Below are 21,744 nucleotides of genomic sequence, written 5' to 3'. Positions count from 1 at the left end.
GATATGCAAATTGGTGTTTTTTAAAACAGGTGTCACCACAGCCACATCTTTGGCACACAGAACACTCTAGGTAAATATACAGAGATTGTGGTTTCTATCGTCAGAAGCAGCCAGATAGGTGTAGAATTTCATGTTCAGAAAAAACAAAACTAAAGGAAAAAAGTTTTAGGTACATGGTAGCTTAGTGCACTTTATTCATAAAACAAAGCATTTATACTTTTAAACACTAATAGTGTAGATTGTTTAAACAAATGTAATTCTTGTGAATAAGAGCATCTTGTTATAATCTGTGAATACCAATTTGTAGAACACACTAATATATTTTCATGCCTTTTGGACATGTACTTTTAAAATTTTACCTATTAACCATCAGCATACTTACAGTGAATAATACTATCAGCATTTTAATATCAGCATTTTAAATGAAGTAAACCTGAAGAATGGAAGCATAAATAGTTTTCTCTCACTGAAACAATGACTGGCTGGCTTACTGAAGGACCAAGAGGCCAAGCAGACCATTGTATTACTTCCCAATGTTTGTTGTTGTTGTTGTTATTGTTGTTTGTTTATTTTGCAAGAGCCAGGCTGTGTTCCAATAAAACTTTATTTACAAAAAGTTAGTTACTGATTTTTATTTGGTCCATGATCATAGTTTGCTAGCCTTTGGTCTGTAATATCTATATACCAATACTTCTACAAATTTTCAAGTCATAAATTCTCATGGGATATTATTCTCATGGAATATTATTCATGCTATTAAATGTACCCTTGTTAATTATACTTTCATTACAGAGTGTATGTCGCCCAAAACTATATCAACTTGGCTCTACTCAAATATTTCAAAATAGTCTGTAAGCTTTAATTGCTACATGTGTGAAATCCACAAAACAATATTCATGTAAAAGTTTCTTATAAACTTCTACTGTTCTATAACTTGGACAACCTAACTTTCAAGTTAGCAAAGTTTTGCTTGAACAAGAGATATCCATATACTCATTCACTGAAAAATAGTTATAGATGTTTATTAGCAGATAGGCACTGTTTTAGAAAGTAGAGGTTTATTTAATAAGGTAATATGGTTTTGCCAGTAAGATTTTCTGGCAGAAAGGTTTCCTCAGAACACAACAATCTTTAAGATTATCTTAAAGATTTAAATTAATCCGTCTGGTTAATTTGAGAATTAATCCTCAAAGTTTTAAGAAATGTTGTAAATATCAGGTATCACAAATGTAGCAAGGTAGATATTTTCATCATTTCCACATATACTTCTATATATTTTCATTAGTTAATCAACATAAATGTAAAAAAAGAACTACCATTGTTTTCCAAGTATGAAATAAAAAGAAAATGGTGTGGGCTACTAAGTCAAGTTTATTGTTATTGTTGTCATTATTATTGTCATTACTACCACCATGATCATCATCACCAGCTCCATCATCATCATCATTACCATCTCAGAGCCTGAATTAGCTTGGCAGGTGCTCTATTACTTCACATTTTGCTTTACATTAAAAAAAAAAAAAAAAACAGAGTCTCACATCTATGCCCAGGCCAGCCTAGACAATGGTCCTTCTATTTACACATAGCTGGGGCAACAAGTACATGTCACCAGGCTAGCTTTTATTAGTTTATATAGAGGTCTCATGAACTTTTTGACAGGGACAGCCTTGAACTGTGACTATACAGTAACATAAAGTTTCACTGAGAAAGTTATAAGCATTACTACTTGTTGGTCACAAAACAATCTATACATCAAGCTTCTTATTTCTTCTTGGACTACAAGCAAAATTTATTAAAATTTCTTCTATTAAAATACATATTCTTTTTAGCTTATAAAGAGGATATATATATATGCATATATATATATGGCTTCTGGATTCAATTCCAAAAATTTCATATGCTTAGTTAAGATTTTTCAAAAGTAATAATGGGAATACATATTTCTAATTTAAAAATCTAATCCTGGGAAGAAAGGAGCTATCATGTTGCTAATAGTCTCAGTAACAACTATGGAAAAGCAATAAGCCAACACAAACAAAATATGATTTTCCAAAAAGAAACAAAAAAGATTAAGTTAAGAACTGATTTCTAGAAGCACAGGAATTTCTAGGGGTTCTATTTGATGAACTATTAAAAAAAATCAACCTAACCAACTGGTTAGGTGTATATGAATATGAGTGACTACTAGAAACAACCATAGTTTACTCCTTATTCCTTTGCATTCACATGGAAACTTCCTATTATGTAGGTTAAAAGCGTGCTTGGTAAGGCCTACTAATAAAAATTGTAGAATTGGGACACTATCCAGTTTTTTTTATAATGAACTTTAAAAGCTCTATAAACTTGATTATCACTTAAGAGCAGATTCCTATTTCTGTATTTGCCACCTCTGACACTTAAATCATAAAAATAAAGATAAACTTTTTTATTACATAGAACATATGCAGAATATACACAAAACCTTTTGATGTTAAAGTCTTAAGTTTTTCTTTCAATTTCTATATTTACTAACCTCGTCTGGGACTCTCATGATTGAAAAGAATGCCATTCACAGCAAAGAGATTATATGCTTCCCGGAAGTTCACCACAATCCAATAGGCATAGAGTTTTGCTGCTCCTGTTAGAATCATTTTTAAACACAAATGAAGTTTATTATAAAAGACAATGATTATCACCCATCTTAAATAGTAAAACCTTGTAAAAATAATAATTTCTAATACATCAAAATCGTTAAAAAAAGAATGAAAAGCTTGAATAAAATAAGGGTTCATATGCCTCTTAATCATGTTCATCAGGAGATACTTAATGGTTTCCTACTTTTGTAATATCTGTTATTTGTTCTTTTACTATCTAATTGACTCAGCTATATTGTATGCAATAAATCAAGATCATCTTTCTTGGATCTTATGCTTAGTGAATTTTTCAAAAACTGCTTAATGTGCTTTAAGATCTTATCATATAAGTAATATACTTTCTTTATAAATGTGCTAGATATAACCAGCTCTTATTTTTAAATGATTGGAGCTAGAAAAATTTTCATGTGGGAAATAGAAAGCATGAAGATTTATCACTTTACTCGATATCAAAAAGTTCAAAAAAAGAATCCTGTTGGACCTAATTTTCCTTAAGGGATATTTATAGAAGGGTTGAATGAACATGGCTAGATGAAGTGAGGTGGTAATTTCACCCCAGAGGCAATGGCAGCAAATACTTGTAGTTAGCAATCTATAAAGGCATGCTTCTCAACAAGTCTAGTCACCTTAGTCTATCTCAATGTTAATCTCACACCCAATGACTTCAGCTTAGGAGAATGAAAACAGAAACACTCCCCACATCACCCACCCACCCAAAGACAGTGCTGTGAATGCACCCAGCTGGGCACCAGCATTCTCACCATAAGGCGAACGAGGATAAAAAGGAGTAGTCTCCTTCTGGGGTATTTCCTGCACTTTCCCATAAAGTTCACTTGTTGAGGCCTGGTAGAACTTCACAGAGTTGATAAGGCCACAGGTCTTAACTGCATCAAGAAGCCGCAAAGTGCCAACCCCATCAACATCAGCAGTATACTCAGCTAAATCAAAGGAAATCTGGAAAGAAAGTTCATGCATAGGGCTGCATTAATGGTAACAGTGACAAATGCTGAGGAGGGTGAGTAGATAAGGCAAAAACTACAGTTTCACAGACCAAAGAAATGTTAGGTTGTTAAATAAGAATGTGTGTCATCAATTTCTAATATTGAATGGCTAGAAAATATTCTAAGATCCACTGATTATCTATAAAGGACAATCTAAACATCCATATACTAAGCCAAATCCTTGATAACCCTTCTTATCATAGGATAAAGCTGTGTTCCTTGGAAAAAGTTCCTTAAAATTTTAATTTGAGCTGACTGCTAGTGGCTCACACCTGTAATCCTAGCTATTCAGGAGGCTGAGATCTCAGGACTTCAGTTTGAAGCCATCCTGGGTAGGCAAGCCCAGGAGACTCTTATCTTTAATCTCAGAAAAAGTGATGCTGTGGTTCAAGTGGTAGAGTACTAGCCTTCAGCAAAAAGGAGCTCAGAGACAGTGCCTAGGCCCAGAATTAGAGCCCAAGATCTATCTAAACAATTGGTTTGAACTCATCTCTTGGACTTATAAATTCAGGCCATTTATACTTTTAGGGACTCTCCTTTGATTTTTGTGCATATGAAAGATTGAGAATATGTACTTTAGATCAGTTAATTCTTAAAAAACATTATGTTATGTATTTTTAAATTAAGAAGCAAAATGAAGTATCTATCAAGTATATGTATTTTTTTTTATTATACAGGACAGTGCATATGTTTGTTTACATTAATATAAATTAACTAATTTAAAGTAGTGTTGTTGTTGGTGGTGGTGTTTAAAATAGATGTGATCATTAGTAGCTCACATCTGTAATCCCAGCTACTTAGGAGGCTGAGGATCACAATTAATCTCCAATTAATCACCAAAAAGCTGGAAGTAAAGCTGTAGTTCAAATGGTAGAGTACTAGCCTTGAGCAAAAACAGAAAGAAAGAAAGAAAGAAAGAAAGAAAGAAAGAAAGAAAGAAAGAAAGAAAGAAAGAAAGAAAGAAAGAAAGAAAGAAAGAAAGAAAGAAAGAAGAGAAAGAGAGAAAGAAAGAGAGAGAAAGAAAGAGAGAAAGAAAGAGAGAGAAAGAAAGAGAGAGAAAGAAAGAGAGAGAAAGAGAGAAAGAGAGAGAGAGAGAGAGAGAGAGAGAGAGAGAGAGAGAGAGGGAAGGAGGGAGGGAGGTAGGGAGGGAGGGATGGAGGGAGGCAGGCAGGCAGGCAGGCAGGCAGGAGGGAAGGGCAAGCAAGCCAGCTCAGGGACTGTGCCCAAGCCCTGAGTTCAAGCCCAAATAATCACACACACAAACAACCCAAAGAAGAAGACAAAAGACAAAAGATGATGATAAAGAAGAGGAAGAAGATGAGGAGGGAGAGGAGGAAGAAGAAGAGAAATAAGAGAAGGAAAAAGAAGGAGAAAAGGAAGAAGAGGAAGAAGAGGAAGAAGAAGAAGAAGAAGAAGAAGAAGAAGAAGAAGAAGAAGAAGAAGAAGAAGAAGAAGAAGAAGAAGAAGAAGAAGAAGAGGAGGAGGAGGAGGAGGAGGAGGAGGAGGAGGAGGAGGAGGAGGAGGAGGAGGAGGAGGAGGAGGAGGAGGAGGAGGAGGAGGAGGAAGAGGAGGAAGGAGAAATAGGAGGAGAAATAGGAGCAGGAGGAGGGGGAGGGGGAGGAAGGAGAAATAGGAGGAGAAATAGGAGAAGGAGGAGGGGGAGGGGGAGGAGGGGGAGGAGGAAAGAAAAGATGTGGCTTTGGACTTAAAATCATCTCTATACACAATTACCCAATCAACCAAATATTAAATCTCCTAAACTAGAAAGGCTGATAATGTTTATCACTGGTACATCTATTGTGTTGTGAATTATCTAATCTTCATGTGGGAAAAAAAACCTTTCATTTGAGTGAAGAAGGCCATGGTCTTCATTATTTCATGGTCTAGAGAAGACAGTACCTGGCATTATAGGAAAGTGGGAGATTATTCCCCACGGACTCAGCCCTCTAAACAAACCAATATCCTTTAGGACTGTGAGTAAAGCTCAGGTAGCATCCATAAAACAACAAGAAAAAATATGTATGTTTCATAATCTTTCAAAGCCATGAAGACAGTTCTAGCAACAATTTATTCTTTTTAAATAAAGTTTTATAGAGCTATAATTAATGTACCATAAAGGTCAACGTTTTAAAGTTGACAAATTAGTGGGTTTTGTATGCTAACATATTATATGCATCATCACTACCACCTAGTTCCAGAATATTTTTGTCATCCCCCAAATAAATTCTGTATCCATCAGCACTCACTCTAGGCAGTCACCAATCAACCAGCTTTCTGTTTTTACATCTTTAATTGTTGTAAACACTTCATTAAAACTGAGTAATACAGTCTGTGGCCTATGGTGACTAGCTTCTATACCTAATGTTTTCATTTTTGGATATAAATACCTGGAAGTAGTGTTGTTAGACCATATGGTAACAGTAACATTAAACATTTTGAAGAATTTCCAAGACTGTTTTCCAAATCAATCATATTTTCAACAGCAGTAACAAAGGGTTTTAATTTCTCCATATCCTAGTCCACAATTATGTAGTCTCTCTTTGATTATAGCCATGCCAGTTGTTTACAATGGTATCTCACAGTAGTTTCAATCTGCATTTTCCTATGACTAATGATAATGAAGATCCTTTCATGTTTGTTGGCCATTTGAATATCTTCTTTACAAAACTATATATTTAAATTAATTGCCCAAATTGGGCTACTTATCTTTTCATTATTGAATCACAAAAATTCTTTAAATATTCTGGATCCAAGTCCCTTCCATATAAAAGTTATGTTTTCATTCCCAAGGGGGAGGGATCTTTTCAGTAGCCTTCAAAGTCAAAATGTCCAGGTTATCAACTTTTGTCATTTTCAGTTTTTTTTAGGAATTCTTTGCATTCAGAATTGTGAAGACCTATTTCTATATTTTATTGTTATAATTTCACAATTTCATTTCTAGCATTTATTTCTATGACACACTTTGAGGTAATTTATGTATACGGTTAGGGGGTCCAACTTCCTTATTTGCAAATTGATATTGTTGTCTTAGCATTATTTTTTAAAAAACTATCATTTCCCTGATGAATGAACCAGATACTAGTTTGTGGTTCTTCAGAAAAATCATGGCTCCAGGTTGAGAGGCTAGGACAGGAGATATCAACAGCTACAAGGAAATGATAACCAGGATTATTTAAGTCCTCATTATGGAACAGACATCATTCTAAGTAATTTGCATAAATATTATTACTTTCATAGGAACAGGTAAGCACTTAAAAACCTGAAATGGAGAAAACAATAGCTAGTAGAACAACATGGCTATTCTCTTGATAAATACAACGTATGCTGAGTGTTATACCTGTGTTATATATCATGGTAAACCAATGTCCCTCAACTTTTGGAACTTAGGGTAAAGAAACCTGAACAAGTTTACATAAGAAGCAGGGGATATATTAAGAGGACATATTCATAGGAACTTTTAAAGGCAGTTAGGCAACCAAGTACGGAAGGAGAAGATGATGTTGAAGAAAGATGGCTGCTAAGTCTCCAAATTTTTATGAAGCTCTATCAAGAATAAAAAATACATTGATAATTACAATATTAAGGATAAAATAATGTGGATAATAATTAATGCAAATAATGTACCACATATCCTCGCTTAAAAACACAGTCACTGTGAAATGTCAGTTATTCACCTTGCGATCACAGAGCTGAACCAAGCTGGGCTCACTGCCTCTGTCCAGGAGAGGTGGAAACAATTGCATATCGCTAGACCATGGGAAAGATTTCATTTGAATTTCAAAGTATGGTTTCTACTGAATGTATGAAGCTTTTCTAGTACAAAAGAGTTGGAAAAAAAGCCTAAAACGGGGACTGCAGAATAATTATGGAGCATGGTTCTAGTCGCACCAAAATTACTGTAGTTTCAGAGGCATGGAGAAATAGCAATAAAAACTAATTTCACAAGACAAGAGAAATGATAATAAAACAACAACATGAAACAAAAACTCAAGCCTACAAAGCACTGCTTTAACTTTCCAGAAAAATCTTGGCTTCAAGATAACCAGACTGTTTCAGTTCTCTTGATACTTCAATGGCAATAACTCTCTAGACTCTGGTACTATTATGCCAGATCCCTGATATCTCTGGGAAGAGGATATGTTCCTCATAAGCATCCTTTACGGGTGTGACCAAGCTAATCACTGTTGCACCATCACTATGCACATAGCACCAAATGCTCAATCCCAGGTGGCTCCACTTATTTACTTCCCTGCCTAGTATCATCTTACTTACACCAAATTTCAGATGTCATCACCAAACATGTCATATTCTCAGCCCTTCCACCTCTGTAAATATTCTACTTGTTTCTGTCCTTCACAGTCCAAAGAATTTTAAGCATTTGTCACCACTTCTAACCCAACTGGCCAATTTAGACTGTTACAACCTTTCATACGAACTGACTTCAATTACTGTCTCCTATCCTCACCTGGCCCAGGTACTATTCTTTTATTTCTTACTGCTATAGTTTCACAGCTTAATCTCTAGTATTTATTTCAACTCTGTAGCCATCAGTCTGTCCTCACATTGGTGCCAGCCTCTTCCTGCCTAGAGCCTCCCCTCTTTAAAGAAAGAGTTCCTTATTACCATCTCCTTTAGGTCTGATACTTACTATAAAAAAACTTGATTCTTATCACATGTACCTTCATCCATTCCTTTATTCTTTGTTGTTTCTCTTCATTGTAATTATTTATTTATTCATTTTCTTGCTTATGTGTCTTCCTGTTTTAAATGTAAGCTCTATGAGGGTAGGATCTTGTCTTTATTGCCTCTCCTTCACTCCATAAAGTTGCTTACCACATTACTTTCACAATGAAAAGCCTGTAAACTAATGATGTACTTAAATGTCAAATACACATATATCAAAATAAAAGCAGAAATTATTATAAAAGAAAATAGATTATAAGAATGATAGAATATAGTAACTGAACAGTATTGAATAGGTAAAATTTCAAAACACAAAACTGTATTTACACATTATGCTGATAGCATTACAATGGCAAAAGTTTAACACTTACATTTAATACAGAATTTATGCTAAGACTCCCAAAACATAGGCAGAAAGATTTCAAGTTTTTCCCAGCTTGAACTATCTAATAAGACTGTCTAGCTTGGACTATCTATCAAGATTTAGATGGAGTGCAAGTGGTAGAAGCTGGCACTAAAATTCTGGAGACTCTAGGCTAGGATGTTGACCAGAGAGACCCTAGCTGAATAGTTTCAGAGAAGTGCAGTAAGGCCTTGAAGTACCAGAGAAGAATTTAAAGTGAAAGGAAAATAGCCTATTGTTCTCATCAATATTTAAAGATATAAACAGATATCAAAAATTATCTTTATTTCTTTGAGTGATAATCATGACCATTCTTGAGATAAACAGAAAATTAAAAATGCTCTCCTAGGGACTGGGAAGGTGGCTTAGTGGTAGAGTGCTTGACTTGCATGCATGAGGCCCTGGGTTCGATTCCTCAGCACCACATAAACAGAAAAAGCCAGAAGTGGCACTGTGGCTCAAGTGGTAGAGTGCTAACCTTGAGGTGAAGAGCTGAGGGACAGTACCCAGCCCCAGAGTTCAAGCCCCTCCTAAAGGGTCTATTAGGACCACAGAGGTAATGGGAGGTAATGGCGGTGATGGTATGCATGCGAGTGTGGCTGCTCAACAGCTGGGAAGAAGAACTTGAAGAAGCTACCCAAGTTTACTGGAAAACTTATCAGGTCGATGGGAGTAAATCCTTCAATTTTGATTATGTCTTTCACAGCAAAAAAACTACTAAACTAGGAAATAAAGTAGGGAGGTCAGGTCTGGCCAGTGCCACATTGGCCACATGGTAGAAGGTAGGGTCTGGCATCTAGTCTTCATGCTGGGAAGGAATCACCCCTGCCTCCCAGGTGATGAGCTTGCCTGGATCCCTGGAGGCAGGGATGGGCACTTGGCTGATAGGTTATCAAACCTGTCAGTGCAGTGTCCAGGACTGGGAATTTCCTGTGGACCTACCCCCTGTGCTGACTCTATTTAGGCCCAGACCAGCACAGGCGCCCATTATGCAATGCCACATTGTCTCTGTAATTCTGTCCTGTGTCCTGTCTCCTGGCTCATCCCCAGTCATCATGGCATCCCAATTCTGTTCTCAGAACAGAATTGGTTTGTTGGTATTGTTTTTGTTTTTCTTTCCTCTCTGGCCTGTTTCCAAACCCTGTTATATATTTGGGTCTGTAGGACTTTGTAACGATGGGATGCTTGCAGACTTCTAACTGTGTAATAAAAACTCCAATATGCCATCTTGCAAAATGTAGCCTCCCTGATAATTCACCTTACAATAAAATATGCTTTAAGTCCAAATTTCAATTCTGTACAGTCTAAATGTTAGAATGTGAATTTCAGATGCTTATAAAATCATATAAGACTATTATTATGGAAGGCTTGAAGTCATTGTGACACACCTCACATCAAAAGCAGCAAATGCTAATTTTTGAAGTGTGAAAATCAGCACAGATGAAAGAGGACATTCTACTCAAGAAAAGTAAATTCATATTTTTGATATGTGTCCTTTGTCTATTATATAGCTAGTGAAGATCTCCTTCTAATCTGTGGGTTTTGTACTGATCTTGCTAACTATGTCGTTTGCCATGCAGAAGCTCTGCAGTTTCATGCAAACCAATTTATTCAGCCTTTCTTTGATTTGCTGTGTTTCTAGATCTTTATTTAGGAAGTTTCCACCAGACTCAAGCAGTCTGAGTGACTCTGTTGTAAGGTGAATCATCCCGGAAGCCATATTTTGGAATATGGAATGTTGGAGTCTTTATTATACAGTTCGCAGGCTTCAGGTGGCCTAATGTTATAAAGGCCTACAGCCCCCAATATATATAACACAGCTAGGAAACAGGCTAAAGAAGAAAGAAAGAACAAAAACAATATGAACAATCCAATTCAGCTCCAATGGAGAGCTGAACTGGGATGCATGATAACTGGAGACAAGCCAGGAGATGATCACAGAGGCACACCTGGCCTGGCATCATGGCTGCTGGTCTGGTCTGGACCTAATAGGGTTGGAGCGGGGAGGGGGGGGCAACTGGGAATTTCCACAGGAAATTCTGCCAGCACCATTTGTTGAAGAGGCTGTCTCTGTTCCATTGGATAATTTTGGCTCCCTTATCAAAGATTAGGTGACCATAGGTCTGTGGGATCATTTCTTGGTCTTCAATTCTATTGCATTGGTCCTCAGGCCTGTTCATGTGCTGGTACAAAGCTGCTTTTATAACTACAGCTTTATAATAGTGCTTGAAGTTTGGTATTGATATTCCTCCAACACTGTTTATTCTACTAAGGATTGTTTTTGCTATTCTGGGTCTCCTATTATTCCATATGAATTTTTTAATTGCTTTTTTATTTCATAAAGAATGTTGTTGGGATCTTGATGGGTATTACATTGAATTTGTGGGTAGCTTTAGGGCTTTGGGCAATATTGCCATTTTCATGATACTTAAGAGCTCAAAAAAATTAACCCCCCAATAAAAATCCTCAAAGAAACAACCACCCCATTAATAAGTGGTCAAAGAATTAAAAAAAGAGACTCCTTTGGAGAGGAACTAAGAATGGCCAATAGACACATGAAGAAATGCACATCTCTGGCCATAAGAGAAGTGCAAGAATCTCAGGTTTGATTAGCTATAATAATTTACAGTGAAATTATATGACCCTTGTATAGACACTATTGGACCTAGAGGTATTATAGAAATATTATAGATCATCTAGCAATAAAAAAAGATGTGCAAATCAAAACCACAGTAAGATTCCACCTCACCTCAGTTAGAACGCCATTATCAAGAAAACAAATAACAGATGTTGGTTGGGGATGTAGCCAAAAGTGAACACTACTGCACTGTTGGTGGGAATGTAAACTGGTTCAACCACTCTGGAAAGCAGTATGGAGGTTCCTCAAAAGACTAAACAGAGAACTACCCTATGATCCAACAATCCCACTCCTGGGTATTTACCCCAAATGATTACAAACAATGCCACACTAAACTCATCAGCACAACTATGTTCATTGCATCATTATTTATCATAGCTAAGATATGGAACCAACCCAGATAACCTTCAGTAGATGAATGGATTGAGAAAATATAGTATATATACACAATGGAATTCTATGCTTCCATCAGAAAGAATGACATTGCCCCATTCATAAGGAAATGGAAAGACTTGGAAAAAAATCATTAAGTAAGCCAAACCCAAAGAAACATAGGCCCCATAGTTTCCCGCATTTTTAATAATTAGTATATGTCTAGGATAGTCCAGTCCTCTGCAAAGGATCACAATAGCTCATAACTATGTACAAATGACCATATAAAATGATGCTAACCAAAATGGAAATAAGAGGTTTTTCCTTGTTGTTGTTGTTGTTGTTTTAATGTACTTTGAGAAGTTATTTTTTTTCTTTCATTTTTTTCCTTTCTTTTATACCTTGTTGTCATTATTTTTGATTCTGGTACCCTATGTCTTGTGTATACATTTATCTGATTTGGGGAAAGGAAGGGAAACAACAAAATGGTGAACAGAGGACAAAGGGTAAACCAATGCAACAGCAATACTCACAAAACACTATGCTGGAAATGAACTTTACAATTTGGGGAGGAGGTAAGTCGGGGGGGGAATGAAGGTGGGAGAAAATTGAGGGAGGGAGTAACTATGTTTGACAAGAAATGTATTCATTACATTACGTATGTAACTGTAACCCCTCTGTATATCACCTTTACAAATAAAAATTTAAAAACAGTGAGCTGATAAAAATTACAGTTGAAGTGTTTTGTTTGTTTGTTTTTTGATATGAGCTAGGGTATCAATACATTACCAGAATGGTCTAGAACTTCTAGGCTCAAGCGATGCAACTGACATACTCTTCTGAGTAGCTTGAACTACAAGTTAACATGATATTTATAGTAAGAAAATAGAGTGTGCTCAATTAGCAAAACCAAAGACATATGGCAGTGAGCAGTGTTCTTGTTTTCATCTATTAAAAATAATCAATGAGCCAGGTACTGATGGTTCACACCTGAGTATCTGAAATTCCTTTCTTTATGAGACTTGTTATTCTAACTAGAGTTACTCAGGAAACTGAGAGTCTTAGGATCTTTGTCAACTTTGGAAGAAAAGAACTTGAATATCTTTCTTCAATTAACCGGAAAAAAAAAAAGCTGAACTGGAAGCAGGGTGATTAGAGTGCCAATTGTAAGAATGCTAGGCCTTACGTTCAAGTCTCAGTACTGTCAACACACACACTCTCTCTCTCACACACACATACAAATTATTGTGATTAAAGACTTGATTAAATCAAATGTCACTGCACATAACATTTAGCCATTTCAGCTGGACATTGGACAGTCCTTAAAAGATGCTGGATCAGACATTCCAGTTTTCCACTCTCTCTCTCTCTCTTTTATTTTTTTAATCAGGGATCAGAATGTCTCCTGATCTTGCCTAGAACTAATTCTGCTGTACAGAAAGAGAACATTCTAGGAACTTCAGCCGGAATTTTGATTTGGAAGTGCAAAGAAACGGAAGCAGCTCTGGCCACCAAAAACATCCTAAGGTAGCAGTTTACCAGAACTGCCTCAAGTTCATCCTTGTGTGCTTTCTCTGCACATGCTATATACTCCCAGCACAACACTCACTAAAATCTACTGAAAGTAAAAGCTAAGGACATTAAAAAAAAAAAAAAAAAAAAAAAAAAAAAAAAAAAAAAAAAGCAATGCATCCATAGCTGCTACTACCACATTCAGGACTGTACATATCTTGAGATGAGGGCTTGATGATTTCTGTCATGGAAATCCCCAAGGATGCCACCCAGGTCAAAGCATAGATGGAATCTTAAATGCAAAGCCAGTTAAAAAAAAGTTATTCATAACAACTGAAATGCAATATATACTTACTCTACAAATATTAATAGAAACATTTTTAAAACATTAATAAGAAAAATATTTGAATAACAAGTTTAATAAAGAAAAATTTCTTTTTTTTCTTTTTTAAAAAATTTTATTGTGAAAATACCGTATAGAGCGGTTACAATTACATGGGCAAGATAACGAGTACATTTCTTATCAAGTATTGTTGTCACCTACTTTGTTTCCCCTTCCCATCCCTTCCCATCTCCCACCCCCCTCCTACCCCGCACAAAGACTGATGAATGTAAATAGGCTTCTCTTAGAGGCAGAAACAAGATGACTATGTAACAAAATTTAAACATAGGTAAAATTATGCATAGCCTACCTGGTTTGCCCCAGCAGAAACTATGTTGCCATGGTGTGGCCTCCCACTCCCCCATGATTTTGGCTTCCCATAATGACTCCCTCCAGTCTCTAATAGCTTGCCTCACCTAGGAACTGGGCATGGAATTGTTCTCTGCTCAGGACATCTTGCCCACTCCTTTCCAACCCCTATATCCATCTAGAACAGCTGGCTAAAATGTTACGCTATCTAGGTGCACTTCACCTCTAAGCAGTGACCACATTCAACTTTGTTTAGGCTCCTACCCCTTTTCTTGGTTGGGCTCCCTGAGAACAGCATGCTGGTTTCTATTATATTAAAGGAAGCAAAAAGTATTACTTGAATGAATAAGAAATTTTTCTGAACTTTAGGCAATTGACCTCAACAAATTTGTCAAACAGTTAATAATGGAATTTTACATATGCAGCAAATTCTACTTTAAAAATCTCAGTAATGAGCCAAACTTTCTGGACTTTAAATATCATGTCAAAAATATCTGTCTGTGAAAGAACAAAATATGGTAAAAGATAACTAGAGAACAGAAGAACACTTGCTCTAAGATTTGATTCCATGAACACAAAAGATGGCTCAAGATACCATTAGAAGTGCCAAAGACCACACAAGCAGCTTCATTGTTTTTGGCTTCTCTGTGAGTATAAGTTATTAATCTAGGAGAGCAACAATAAAGCATTGCTTTCCATCCCTAATCAGACCTTACCATTAGCAGGAGACCAACAGAGCTAATAATTTACTTAGCAGCTGGGGCCAGATGCAAATACGTTTTTCCAAGTCTGTGGAGAATCAGGTAGATACTGTTCTAACTTAGTGGAAAAAGGCAGGAAGCAATATATAAGGATTTCTACTGGGAGATATGGTAAGAAGGCTACTGAATGTGCACAAAGGGATGAGACATAAAGGAGAGAAAGATGACAGAAATAATCAGATAATCACATGAGGAAGTGAGGATGTAGGGACAGGAGCTACTCTCCTGGAAGGAGGTATGAGCAAAAGAAAAGAATAGTACCCATGTAATAAACCATCATATTTATGCTTGTATAAATGGATGCTATTCTGGACAGTCTGAATATACATCTGCAAGCTGACCAGGGGCCTTAGAAAGCCAGTAACGGCTCTGGAACAGGAAACAGCACATTTAAGCCTGGCCTTCTCATTGTATGTTGCAATCTCTAGCGTTCATAAATTCTAATTTCTCACATCTATTAACCCAACATTACGTCACTTGTTCCTGTATCCTATTACTATTATGTTTGTGTTCAAGAACATTTATAATTGCACTTTGGAATATCAAATAATCAATATCAAATAATCAAATAATCAATATCAAATAATCATTCTATCAGAAAGATGAATTATAGCCAGATTAAACAAATATGACATTTTTGTTTGCCTCTTTGCTCAAAGGTAAATTATGATTGTACTTTCTGCTAATTATTTATTATACACAATTATACTATACACTCACATATATATCACATATATACACATATATAATATATACTATACAATTAAATATTTACTAAATACACTGAGAGTAGACTAAGGGCTCTTATAGGAAATCAAAACTTTCATTTTACAGGGTAAAGTAATAATCCTCATATGTACATCATTTTCCAAAGACTCCTTTTTTTTTTTGTCGGTCATGGGGCCTGAACTCTGGGCCTAGGCGCTGTCCCTCAGCTCTTCAGCTCAGGGCTAGCACTCTGCCACTTGAGCCAAGCATCACTTCCTACTTTTTCTGTTTATATGGTGCTGAGGAATCAAACCTAGGGCCTCATGCATGGAAGGCAAGCACTCTACCACTGAGCCACCTTTCCAGCCTTTCCAAGGACTCTTATGAATCACTACCATACACTTTGTCTGTCTTCTCCTACAAGGGGCTTGCCCTCCCATTTTCTGTCCCTAATGCTTAGTAAACAGGAAGACAGGAAAATAATAGTTCAATGAATGAAGCCGATTCTTTTCATGACCTTACAATTTACTCATAAAAGCAAACTGAATCATTTACTAATTAGAATTCAAAAGATATAGGGTCTTTATTCTTAGGACATTCTAAAGTTTTGATTTTAATAAGGGCTCAGTTGCTGCTGTAACTGAATAATACTGTGACCAAATCCGCTGACTCTTCTCATTTACTAACAAGGAAAGAGAAGAAGGATCAGTTGCCCAAAAGGCATTTCTTGAGTTTGGTAAGGAATTTCCATTTCTAAATGTTGGAGTGGTATGGGGACTCTCTTAGTTCAAACCCCAAGTAAGGCCACAATAAAACAAAATACAGTGTTGGGATTGTTTTTTTTCCCCTTAATTTAGTGACAATATTTGGGTTACAATTCCTTACTACCTTGATAGTCTCCAACAGCCTCTATTCCCATTTCTTAAAATGGTGATTTAAGGTAGGCCTGGCCATATCTGAGATACCCTTTCCCAACCAGTTGGGTGTGGTCGGGTGTGCCTGTAATTCTTGCTTCAAGAATCTAAGTGCCACAAAAAGCAAAATACTTTGTGGCTCCAGTGATCACAAACTAGATTCATCAAACATTTATTCTCAGTGTAGCTGGTGATAGAGGAAAATCTGTTTTAAGTTCTATAGGAGAAAATGCACCAGAATCCCATTTTTCTAGAGCAAAACCAACAGCATTTGAAATAAATTATTGTAAAGGTGATGTACAGAGAGGGGTTACAGTTACATTAGTCAGGGAATGAATACATTTCCTTTTGAACAATGCCACCTTCCCTCTTTTTCTCCCAGCCTTTTCCCTCCTGACCCCCCCTTCCCCACAAGAAATATAGTTCATTTTCAACATAGTATCTGATGGATTGACCCCCACCCTAGTGTCCCAGTCCCATACTGATGCCAGGCAAAATCCCAGGTATGAGCGAACTTGTTCCATGTGCAAGCAGGGCAATCCACCTAAGTGCAGCTGTAAACATCCCATTGTGGGCCCAACTGAAAAGCCCCCACCTCTCTTGACCTGGTGGCTTTTTCATTAACCTCTGCCTCCTTTCTCAGACCTCATATAAAAACCCAGCTCCTGTTCCAACTCCCTGGCACAACCTCCAAACCCGTGGGAAGGGGAAGGTCTGTGTTCCTCACTGTTCCTCACAAACAGTCCTTGCCTGTTGATGATCGAGTCTGGTCTATTCCTTTTCCATATTCCTCCATTTTCCCAACATAATGGTACTGACATCCGGGACAGGAAAAGTGCCAGGAGTAACTGAGTGCCCTCTGCTGAGGGGCTACCTGCCTTCTTGCTGTCTCTCATCGAGCCTTTCTGCTACCTTACTCTTCCTTCCAAGGCCTTTCTCCCTCAGGAACACAGAGCCTGCTGAGCTTACTTTGGGCTAAACAGCCACCTGAAAGGCCTCATGGCCTTTGCCTGCATAAGCAGTGCCGTCCTCCTGGACGGCCACCCCACTGTGGCTTGAGGTATTATTGGCCCCTGTGTAAACCCAGAAAAGGCCTATCGCTCCCACTATTCTCTCTCCGGACCCTGTCCTTGGTCTCTGATCTCCAGGCAGAAGGCTCTTTGCCTTCAGGACAAGGTAACCAGCCTGGTGTGTGGCAGAGGTGCCCGACCTGGACCCCGGGACTCCAGGAGTCCCTCCCTCTCTTCCTGTCCCAGACCCCCTGTCACCCTTTCATCAGGTCACCCTTTCCTAATTATTGGGATCCATAGATCTGCCTTCCCAAAGCACCAGGGATGCCTGGAGCAGCAGGACAGGCTCCACAGTCCTATCAAATTTTCCAAATTGTCTTCCAGAAACACCCCATTGGCATGCCTGCGGTCTAATCTTAAGACTGGGCTAATTTACAGTCAAAAAAACCTGACTTGTTTGTCTACCGAAATCTGGTCTCACTAAACCATGGCCACCATTGGCCTAAATTTGGAACCTCTGGATTTTACTCTTACTTATTTAAACAATTCTCCGTCGAAACGGCGAGGAGGTCGAGGTGTCCTAAACCTAAGCCCTCCTCTACCTCTGCTCCAGAAAACTCTCCCTTCTGCTCACCCTGTTCTGTCCATCAAGTCCTTTTCTGACCTCCACTCAAGGCACCTCCCCCTCTGCTCTCCTGCCTTGCTCACCAAGCCCTTCTCTGCCATGAGCCTCCCAATCATCTCCTCTAGAAAAGTAACTCCTTATGTTGTAGCAGTTCAATCTGTCTCTCACCCCCTTTTCTCTCTCCCCCTCCCTCTTTTTCTTTTTTTCTCTGATGACCTTCAGCACCAAAGATCCTTTTCTCCTTCCTTGCTCTTCTAACTACACTCTTGCTATTTGCAGTTGGTCCAGATTCTCTAGGCTAAAACTGTCTGTCTGCTTTAAGCAATTCCTTCTGCTGACCTCTGTCCTCCTGCCTGCCTGCCTGCCTGCTTGTGTAGCTGACACAAGGTGGGGGTGGGCATGTAGGCCTCCAAAGGGAAAACAACAAGCTTGGCCCTGCTTAAATTACCTCTAAACAAACTCCTCCAAACTTACACAGTTCTCAACCCGTCTCTGGCTAATACACCTTCTTGCCTTCCAAACCCTAGGGCCTCTGCTCTGCCTCTTTCGTTAATCTGTCACTGACAGTGGCTGGCTGGCAAATACACTGAGGCCAGCTTCTCTCTTTTACTGCTCTCTCCCTTTCCCACCCAAAAATCCCATAATGAAAACAAACTAGTCCTTTTTGTTTTTGGGACTCAGACAATAATCCAATCCTTTTCTCTTTCCTGAGTCTACTCACTTCAAAATCTGGATTCTTAAATTCTCCTCTAGGAAGCTACAGAGGAGAAATCCCTCCCTCTCACCTCTTCCACTAGCTCTCTCTATCCAGTTACTCAAACATTCACTTTTCAGTACTTTCACATCCTCACTTTAAATGTCTTCAGGTTAAAAGTGCTACCTCTTCCCCTTACAAACCTGTTCAGCCACTTCCTCCCCCAATTCTCTCTGCAGGCCATGGAAGCTGAAACTTAGGAAAAGACAGAGGCCACATGATGTGTTTTTCTACACCCCCCCCCCTCTTCCACCAACCTTACTTCTCTTCACTCCTTTAGGTGTTAAAATATTCAATTCATATACTAATGCATCTCATCACCAAAACTGATTTAAAGGTTTTCTGTTCTTGTTATCAGTGTTTGTTTAAGCATGGAAATTCTGTTAAATTCTGTTTGTAAAAATTTGCCTTGTATTTTGTTTGGTATTTCCTACTTTTCTGACACTGACCATGTGGTTTTATCATATTGTGCAAAATAATATCACTTTGTCACTGGAATTCCAAAAAACTTATGGCTGATTTTCATTTTTTTAAAAACCTAAGCATGCCTTAAAACTTTTAAGTGTGTGTGTGTGTGTGTGTGTGTGTGTGTGTGTGTGTGTGTGTGTGTGTGTCTGTGTGAGAGAGAGAGAGAACATGTTCAACATAATCTCATTGTAATGCAAAAAATTGTATAAAAAGGTATCTTCTATTTCTTGGTACTAGTATTTCCTGAATTTTGTGTTGAAGAAGTTAATTATCAAATGTGCTGTTTGTTAAAAGGAACATCTTTATCATGGGAAGTAGTAAAAGGAATGAGACCCAGCTGAGCTCCTAGCCAGCTGTGATGAAAAACACCAGTAAGGAGATAAGAATTGTCTTAAAATGTTTGTTCCAAATATTTGTTTCTGTCCCCAGAAAGTTTGAGTATGTAGCAGATGGTATGAGTATGCCTTAAAAGACAAAGCTTATGAGTAAGTTGGTATGTAATTGTTGACTGTGATTTACATTAAAACTAGCATGTCATTCTTTATGTCCACCAAAAATCAAGTGTCTTTAATCTGTACAGAAATTTGTAAGCAGCCCAACAGGAGACAATCCATCAGAGGGACAAAGTCTAGTCCAGATCCTGCCTGGACCATCTTGACTAGCTCCATCATGATAGAAGTAGACTAGATTCCTGCCTGACTCCATCTGGCTATGTTGTTATGCTATTGAAACAAGTGTAGGTCAGGAGAGCCTCTTGTGAACTTTGGTTATCAGTTTTCCAGGCAGCCAAGCTATACTACATCTATGCTAAAACTCTCATCCCATCTACTGAGTTTTGTCTTTCCAGAATTCTGGCCAAGTATTTGTTTATCAATTCTTGACAGAGTACAGGTAAGCTCTACTTATCTCCTTGTTGCTTTAATTGGAAATAATAAAGGGTTTTTGTGGCAAAGATGGCAGTTCAAAGACAGGCCAGACAGAAAAATACCTTTGAGACTCTATCTCCCAACTAACCAGCAAAGTGCCAGACTGGAACTGGCTAAATTACCAGCCAAATGCTAAACGCAGCCCAGTGAACTGTAGGGCAGCCCAGACAAAATGTAGGGCACTAGCCTCTAGCAGAAGTGCTCAGAGAAAGTGCCCAGGCCTTGAGTTCAAAGCCCATAAATGCCAACTGGGACAAGTTATCGCAGCCACAAGCACCTAGACCCCCCAGCATGAGGTGGAGAAGAATAAGAGGAGATGATGTCACATCAGCCATTTTGTGCCTGCCCTTTCAAAATTAACCAGAGAGAAATAAGTTGAGAAGTTTGTCCATCTAATGTCCATATCTGTCTAACTTCTAACTGGACAGGAATTTACATTCTTGCCTTTGTTACCTGATATTTATAGGAAATGATCAAGGCCTCTCACCAGGCCCTTAATCACTCCAATCCAGCCCTTGCTTCTGACTGGTTATGGGCTCATGCTCCAAATGGAACTCTTCTAGCTTGTGCCCAGGTTGTGTTTTCCTGTGTCATTCATATCAACTAGTCCTGCCACCTTGTCAGCCTTTTGCCTGATCTCACCTTCTTCAAACTTCTCTCTAACAGGATAACAGTCCTCACTCGGACCTGGGAGCAAGTGAAGGCCATCCTATTACTGCAGGCAACCAGAGGCCTCGCTTACACTGCCCTACCCAGCACAGACCTGGACACTGATGACCCCAGCATCATGACTCCTCAACGCCCCCATGCCAGCAGGAAGTAGCCAGAAAGAGCATGACATCCCTCTACCTTTTATATTCTTTCAGGGTTCCAAATGATAGGAATCTGTTTTGTTCCCATAACTCCATATTACTCCACTCTCAGTCCAATTCTTTTTATTTACCCAAAGATCCTATATGAAGGACTTGCCTCTCCCCTTTTTTTTTTAATCGAATAAATTTATTATTTTTTTATTGTGAAAATACCGTACAGAGGAGTTACAATTACATAGGCAAGATAATGAGTACATTTCTTATCAAGCATTGTTGTCTCCTTTGTTTCCCCTTCCTATCCCTTCCCATGCCTCTCCCCTCTTGACCCGATCATTTTACGTATCTAAAGATGGAATATGAAGGATTGACCCCCACTCTATTGTCCCAGGCCCATATTGAAGCCAGGCAAAATCCCAGGTATGAGCGAACTTGTTCCATGTGCATGCAGGACAATCCACCTAAGTCCAGCCGTAAACATCCCACCTCCAAACCCATGGGAGGGGGAAGGTCTGTGCCACTCACTGTTCCTCAATAAACAGTCCTCACCTATTGATGATCAAGTCCAGCCTATTCCTTTTCTGTTCTCCTCTATTTTCCCAACAGTATCTAGTGAGTATCACTGCTAAATCAAGTGATAGAGTTCCAGACTTCAGTCAAAAAGCCGTGAGAGTGTGAAGCCCTAAGTTCAAAGCCCAGAACCAAAAACAATAAAAAAGGTAACTATACTAATCTTATATATCAATATTGAAAAATGAAGGTATATTGAAAAATGAAGGTATCTCTGAAATTCATTTTATATCATCACAATTTTAATCTTCCTAGGTATTCTGATT

The 21,744-nt window shown here is 38.1% G+C and overlaps 1 protein-coding gene across 1 annotated transcript in view; it reads right to left on the bottom strand.

Annotated features, from left to right (window-relative positions):
• Positions 1-21,744, bottom strand: part of Gmds (GDP-mannose 4,6-dehydratase) — a 551,474-nt gene that overhangs the window by 307,860 nt on the left and 221,870 nt on the right. Inside the window, exons 5-6 of the mRNA XM_070024711.1 lie at positions 3,395-3,587; positions 2,513-2,617 (exon numbers count right to left, since the gene is read on the bottom strand). Coding sequence (XP_069880812.1) covers positions 2,513-2,617; positions 3,395-3,587 — 298 coding nt within the window. The remainder of the gene's footprint in view (positions 1-2,512; positions 2,618-3,394; positions 3,588-21,744) is intronic.

Source organism: Dipodomys merriami, unplaced genomic scaffold (assembly GCF_024711535.1).
Source record: "Dipodomys merriami isolate MVZ:Mamm:240054 unplaced genomic scaffold, mDipMer1.0.p SCAF_16, whole genome shotgun sequence".
NCBI classification, from domain to species: Eukaryota; Metazoa; Chordata; class Mammalia; order Rodentia; family Heteromyidae; genus Dipodomys; species Dipodomys merriami.
Note: the sequence above shows the minus strand (reverse complement) of the source record. Positions and strands in the feature narration are given on the sequence as shown.